Consider the following 7,811-nt stretch of genomic DNA (forward strand, 5'->3'; position numbering starts at 1 on the left):
TCTGTTAGTTTCAATGTGTCTCTGTTTAGTTTCTGTTTCCAGGATCTATCCATTGATGAGAGTGGGGTGTTGAAGTCTCCCACTATTATTGTGTGAGGTGCATTGTGTGCTTTGAGTTTATTAAAGTTTCTTTAATGAATGTGGCTGCCCTTGCATTTGGAGCATAGATATTTAGAATTGAGAGTTCATCTTGGTTGATTTTACCTTTAATGAGTATGAAGTGCCCCTCCTTGTCTTTTTTGATAACTTTGGGTTGAAAGTCGATTTTATTAGATATTAAAATGGCTACTCCAGCTTGTTTCTTCAGACCTTTTGCTTGGAAAATTGTTTTCCAGCCTTTTTCTCTGAGGTAGTGTCTGTCTTTATCCCTGAGGTGGGTTTCCTGTAAGCAGCAAAATGTTGGGTCATGTTTGTGTAGCCAGTTTGTTAGTCTATGTCTTTTTATTGGGAAATTGAGTCCATTGATTTTTAAGAGAAATCAAAGAAAAGTAATTAGTGTTTCCTGTCATTTTTGTTGTTAAAGTTGGGAATCTGTTCTTGTGGCTATCCTCTTTTAGTTTTGTTAAAGGATTACTTTCTTGCTTTTTCTAGGGTATAATTTCCATCCTTGTGTTGGTGTTTTCCCTTTATTATCCTTTGAAGAAGGGCTGGATTCGTGGAAAGATGTTGTGTGAATTTGCTTTTGTCATAGAATACTTTGGTTTCTCTATCTATGGTAATTGAGAGTTTTGCTGGGTACAGTAGCCGGGGCTGGCATTTGTGTTCTCTTAGGGTCTGTATAACATCTGTCCAGGACTTCTGGCTTTCATAGTCTCTGGTGAAAAGTCTGGTGTAATTCTAATAGGCCTCCTTTATATGTTACTTGATCATTTTCTCTTACTGCTTTTAATATTCTTTCTTTGCTTTGTGCATTTGTTTTCTGATTATTATGTGTCGGGAGGAATTTCTTTTCTGGTCCAGTCTATTTGGAGTTCTGTAGGCTTCTTGTATGTTCATAGGCATCTCTTTCTTTAGGTATGGGAAGTTTTCTTCTATAATTTGGTTGAAGATATTTGCTGGACCTTTAAGTTGAAAATCTTCATTTTTCATCTACTACTATTATCTGTAGGTTTGGTCTTCTCATTGTGTCCTGTATTTCCTGGATGTTTTGAGTTGGGATCTTTTTGTATTTTGCATTTTCTTTGATTGTTGTATCCATGTTCCCTATGGAATTCTCTTATATTCTCTCTTCCATCTCTTGTAGTCTGTTTCTGATGCTCACATCTATGGTTCCTGATTTCTTTCCTAGGGTTTCTATCTCCAGTGTTGTCTCTCTTTGGGTTTTCTTCATTGTTTCTACTTCCATTTTTAGATATTGGATGGTTTTGTTCAATTCCATTGCCTGTTTAGTTGTGTTTTCCTGTAATTTTTAAGGGAATTTTGTGTTTCTTCTACCTGTTTAGCAATGTTTGCCTGTAGTTCTTTAAGGACTTCTACCTGTTTAGCAGTGTTCTCCTGTAATTCCTTCAGGGATTTTTGTCTTTCCTCTTTAAGCGCTTCTACTTGTTTAGCAGTATTCTCCTGTAATTCCTTGAGAAATTTTTTTGCTTCCTTTTTAAGGGCTTCTACCTGTTTAGCAGTATTCTGTATTTCTTTAAGTGAGTTATTAATGCCCTTCTTAAGATCTTCTACCACCATAATGAGATATGATTTTAAATCCATGTCTTGCTTTTCGGGTGTGTTGGGTTATCCAGGACTTGTTGTGGTGGGTGTACTGGGTTCTGACGATGCCCAATGTTCTTGGTTTTTGTTAGTAAGATTCTTACATTTGCCTTTCACTATCTGAAAATCTCTGGTGTTAATGTTCAAGCTGTCTCTGGTTGGAGCTTGATCCTCCTATGATTCTTTTAGCCTCTGTCAGCACTCCTGGGAGTTCAACTCTCTCCTGAGTTCCAGTGGTCAGAGCACTCTCTGCAGGCAAGCTCTCCTCTTTCATGGCACCTGATCCACCTCCTGAGTTCTGGGGTCAGAACTCTCCCTGTGGGCTGACTCTCCTCTGGCAAGGAATGTGCCCAGGGGTCTGGGTCTCAATTCTGCCTCCTGGCTGAGGATGAAGGCCCGATGGGACCCTAACCAAGAAGCTCTGTTGCTTCTATAGCTTATGTGCCCTCAGGTGATTAGGAGGTCCTGGGTGTGCTGGGGGTTCCTGCGGTGTGGAGAGTCTTCTGGTGCCCTAGATGCCCTCGGCGGAGTTCATGCAGAAGATGGCAGGGCTGGCCCCAACCTGAATGTATCCCAGCCTCTGGTCAGGCGGGGTTCCTTTGTCCCTGTTCCTCCTGGCACAAGACCCTCCACCATTCTTTGGAGCTGATGTTGCGTTCCACTCACCCGTGATCCTGAGGTGATCCAGAGGTCCTGCGGTGCGGAGAGCACTCTGGAGCCCTTAGTGACCTCAGCTGGGTTCAGAAGGAAGTTGGGGGGTGGGGAGGTGGCCATGTCACAAACCTTTAACCCTAGCACTCATGAGGCAGAGGCAGGCAGATCTCAGTGCCTTTGAGGCCAGCCTACTCTACAAAGTGAGTTCCAGGATAGCTAGGGCTCTGTTACACAGATAAACCCCATCTCAAAATACCGAAACCACAACCAACCAACCAACCAAACAAACAAACAAAAAGCCCCAACAACAGAAAAACTTCATGTATAACAAACTAAACATCATCTTTATTGTGTAATTAAATACCTTTCAGAAGTTTGCCTAGGCTTTTTTCTGTATAAACTCTATAGTATGTTAATTAGTTCACTTTATTGTGCTGTTTGGTGAGTGCAACCAAGTGTTCCTGCTACTTCACCTATGTCCCCCACTTCCTTCAAAGCAATGAATTAATTGTCTTAACATTGATATTCTTGCATCAATTCTTCTAATAAAATCTAGCTTTGATTTTCAACTTTTAAGTTACTTCTCCACTGTCCTGAGAGTGGCACAGTGTACTTTATATCCTCAGGTATTTTCCTTGTCAGTAACTTGTATTTGTTTTGTGTAGGGGGCATCCCTTTCTTTGTTGTTATCAGTACCAAGTGACTTTTATTGACTAGGCATAAGAAACTAGCAAAAGTTGCTTCTGAATACACAATGCTTCCTTGGTTTTGCATAGTATATAGTATATATTCATTGAGTACAGTGAACACATATTAAATTCTAGTTAAAGAAAGGTTGTATTGTGCTGTATTACAAGGTCATGTTGGGTGTCCGTTATTCTGTGTTACTCAGGTTAGCTTCAGTTTCTCCATCTAAAATAAATTTAGACTCCTACCATAGGAATTTAATATGTCATGTGGTTGTTATTGTAAGTTTTATAATAACACTAAGAAGGCCATCCTATTTTAATGTATGTCTAGGCTACTTTAACCTACATATATGTCACAACACATACATTTTGTTTTTATAATTTTTGTGGTAATAAGATTAGAATCCAACAACTCCTCAGTTTTAGTTAATAAAATTCCCCCAGATGGAAATATTCATATGTGAGTTCCTTTTGTAATACACAAGAATTTAACACACTGTGACCTGATATAGTTTTGAAACAACAATAATAAATGAACAATGACATTTATTTTCATATTGGAAGGCTTTGTGTGTGTATATGTAGTATAAATTTCATATAAAATTAACAAATAGCTTTGATTATATCTCTACATGTGATGTTTCCTTGACAACTGTGACAATGTTTCTGATGGCCTCCCAGATTTGATTTTCCTTGTGAGTGGTATATGAGGCCAAAAGTGTGACTTGATTTAAGAAATATAATATGTATGAGATTCTCTATACCAGTGATGTGAAATACATATAGACTTCACAGATTTCTCAGTCTTGCTGCTTCTGCATTGAGATATTCAGACCATCTTGAATACAGATAGCTTTCTTCTGCAATTGATTTCTGTACTTTTAACAGGTTACTCGCAAGCCTAATCCACTGAATGAGGATATTGTTTGTTGTACTGGGATTGCAGGTCAAGAAAGAGAAAATGTAGTAAATGCAGAAATGAAAGGTAATAACACTATTTTATGTATAGAGACTTGAAGGATCACTTATGTATATCTGGAAATACTATGTACACTAGAAGACAACCTACATACCTTCTAACATTAACCAAGTTAAATGGTTATAAGAATTATGTCCAATCCACTCTCTACAAAAGTTCTGTACGCCACTGGAGTAGCTGAGTTATGAGGTAGATTAAATGTGTTATTATCTGAGAAGTATCAAAATGAAATGCAGCACATGGGAATGTGGTGGGAGAGGGAGGGTATAAAATAATGAGCTTTGTGATGGTTTGTATATGCCTGGCCCAGGGAGTGGCACTATTAGGAGGTGTGGCCTGTTGGAGTAGGTATGTCACTGTGGGTGTGAGCTATAAGACACTTACATTAGCTGTCTGGAAGTCAGTATTCTGCTAGGAGCCTTCAGACGAAGATATAGAACTCTCAGCTCCTCCTGCACCTTGCCTGCCTGAATGCTGCCATGTTCCTGCTTTGAGGATAATGGACTGAACCTCTGAACCTGTAAGCCAGCCCCAATTAAATAAGAGTTGCCTTGGTCATGGTGTCTGTTCACAGCAGTAAATCCCTAACTAAGACACCCTTCTTCAGAAGATGAATTAAATAACACTAGAAATACCTGCAAGCAGGTGGTCTTTGAAAGCATAACTGGGTCAGTGGAGCAGAGCATTATGTCTCCATTCCTACTACCATCACTATTTGGAAGGCCTTAAGTACTGTAGTACCCCATCACACAGAACTATGTTTTATTTTCATAAGGTAGCATAGCAGGTATGCTATACATTAGTAATAACAATGGATACTTTCCAACAAAGTTTCAGAGAGGCTAAAATAAGAGAACTGGAGAGAAGAAAAACCTCAGAATGAGCTATGAGTTTGTCAAGTACATTGTGATCAGTTTAAATAAATCCATTTGGAAATAAGTGATTTCTCTGCAGATTTAATGTATGGAACATGAGAGCGAGGGACAAGGCCTAGATATGGAAATGGTTAAGTGGGGGTTAGTAGATTTTAATGGGAGATTTCATGGTTATCATAGATTCTCAAATTTGTTGAAACCTCTTTTGGGGACCATATTGGATTGCCACTGCAGTTCAGTCAGTAGCTCTGGAATTTTCCATCTGTCCTTGTATTATCAAGAGGACATTGGTTAAACGAACATTCTTCAGGAGTGGCCGTCATATGTATGTGACAATATAATTAAAGAATAATAAGCTATGGATTTGAGAATGAGTGGAAGTACACTGGGAGGAATTAAAGGTGGGAGAAGAGTGTGGCAGAATGTTGTAAAAATCATCCAATATATGAAGATCTCAAAAATAAATTAAAAGGATGTATGCAAATATACTTTGCATGATTGTTTGAGATAGAAAAGAAATAAATAAAAGCAAACATTGATTTGAGTTGTGAGCATGTTTCTAAACAGCAGAAGAATTTCAAAAAGGTAGATAGTGAAAACTGTTTCTCATGAGAATCAGCATATTAATTCTCTGTGATACTGATTTATTCTGGTGTTCCACTTACATAGGTCTAGATACTACTGCTAAATTGGGAAGAGTCTAATATTCAGCATGGTTTATAAAGCCAGTATCAAGTTGAAAAGAGAAAATCATATACTAGGAGATGTTTTATATATTTATATATAGGTACTTTATAAATATCTATTTCAAGTTTCTTGTTATCTTTTTTAAATGTTTGTGTGTGTGTGTGTGTGTGTGTGTGTGTGTGTGTGTGGTTTTTTTTTTTACATGATTACAAGTATCTCCAAAAGAACTACATCTTCTGTGCTGGAGTCATGGCTCAGTTGTTGATAGCACTTGCTGCTCTTTCAGTGGACCAGAATCTGATCAAGTAGCTCATAATTCCCTTTATGTCTAGGATTAGGGATCTGGCTCCCTCTTTTGATCTATGAAGGAAATCACATTCTGGAACATGCCTATGAATACAGACACACGGATAAATAAATAGTAAAAGGAAAGCCTTCAAAAGTTGTATCTTCAACTAAAAAGTAAGAGTAGGCTTAAACAATGGTTGGAAGAATAAAAGGTCAATTTTTAAACTAAATTTAAACATTTTTATTTGTTTTATATATTTTCATTTTATGTATTATTTCACTATATTTTATTGTACTTAAATGCATGCATTTATCAGCAGTATCAAGCACTGAAGTGAAATTCACAGAAGAGCACAAAACAGAAAACAGTGTTGAAAGCACAGAGTCAATGGTATGGAAATATTTAATCTGAAGTCTTTAGTTCACAAAGCTTTGCTTTGTTTAACAAATTAGTAAAAGTAAATAAAACTACTTTGTTAGACTATCCTAGAAAGTAATTTATCAGTACTTAGCATTTATTTTTTGCTTATCTAGTTTTTATTTTGTTAATATTCCACTTCTTTCTTTTTTTCTTTTCTTTTTCTTTTTGTTCCATGATTTGTTTATTTTTTAAATTTTTTATTAGATATTTTCTTTATTTACATTTCAAATGTTATCACCTTTCCAGGTCTTCCCTCCAGAAACCTCCATCTCCCATACCCTCACCCCCTTCCTCTATGAGGGTGCTCTACCACCCACCCACCCACTCCCTCCTTCCAGTCCTGGCATTCCCCTACCCTGGGATATTGAACCCTCTCAGGCCCAAGGGCCACTCCTCCCTCTGATGTGCAACAAGGCCATCCTCTGCCACAAATGAGGCCAGATTCATGGGTCCCTCAAAGTGTACTCTTTGGCTGGTGGTCCAGTCCCCGGGAGCTCCAAGGGTCTGGCCAGTTGCCACTCCTCCATTGCTGGTACAACCACTCTGTAAAACAGTCTGGTGGTTCCTCAGAAAATTTGACATAGCTGAGGACCCAGGTATACCACTCCTGGGGATATACCCAGAAGAAGTTCCAACTTGTAATAAGGACACATGCTCCCCTATGTTCATAGCAGACTTATTTATAATAGCCAGAAGTTGGAAACAACCCAGATGTCTCTCAACAGAGGAATGGATACAGAAAATATGGTACATTTACACAATGGAATTCTACTCAGCTATTAAAAACAATGTTTTTATAGAGCTGCCTCCCTTTTGACTCTGTGGCAGACCTCTAATAGCCATAGATGTCTTCTATTCTTCCATTAGATGTAGAATACAGGCTCAAACAAGTAACTGCTGTGTTATTAAGATCAGACTGCAACCCTATAGGAGGAATAACAATATGAACTAACCAGTACCCCTAGAGCTTGTGTCTCTAGTTGCATATGGAGAAGAAGATGGCCTAGTCTGCCATCACTGGGAGGAGAGGCCCTTGGTCTTGTGAAGATTATATGCCCCAGTACAGGGGAATGCCTGGGCCAGAAAGCAGGAGTGGGTGGGTTGGGGAGCAGGGCAGTGGGGAGGTATAGGGGCCTTTTGGGAGGTGACAGCAGATGCTGGCGATGATGTGGAGAAAGAGGAACACTCCTCCTTTGTTAGTGGGATTGCAAGCTTGTACAACCTCTCTGGAAATCAGTCTGGTGGTTTCTCAGAAAATTGGACATAGTACTACCAGAGGATCCCACATACCACTCCTGGGCATATATCCAGAAGATTTCCCAACAGGAAAGAAGGACACATGCTCCACTATGTTCATAGCAGCCTTATTTATAATAGCCAGAAGCTGGAAAGAACCCAGATGCCCCTCAACAGAGGAATGGATACAAAAATGTGGTACATTTACACAATGGAGTACTACTCAGCTATTAAAAAGAATGAATTTATGAAATTCCTAGGCAAATGGTTGGACCTGGAGG

At 38.8% G+C, this 7,811-nt stretch overlaps 1 protein-coding gene across 1 annotated transcript in view; it reads left to right on the forward strand.

Moving 5' to 3' along the window:
• LOC110289830 (ankyrin repeat domain-containing protein 36A-like) overlaps positions 1 to 7,811 on the forward strand; it is a 179,688-nt gene that overhangs the window by 87,180 nt on the left and 84,697 nt on the right. Inside the window, exons 44-45 of the mRNA XM_021156225.2 lie at positions 3,933 to 4,029; positions 6,191 to 6,264. Coding sequence (XP_021011884.2) covers positions 3,933 to 4,029; positions 6,191 to 6,264 — 171 coding nt within the window. The remainder of the gene's footprint in view (positions 1 to 3,932; positions 4,030 to 6,190; positions 6,265 to 7,811) is intronic.

Source organism: Mus caroli, chromosome 2 (assembly GCF_900094665.2).
Source record: "Mus caroli chromosome 2, CAROLI_EIJ_v1.1, whole genome shotgun sequence".
NCBI lineage: Eukaryota > Metazoa > Chordata > Mammalia > Rodentia > Muridae > Mus > Mus caroli.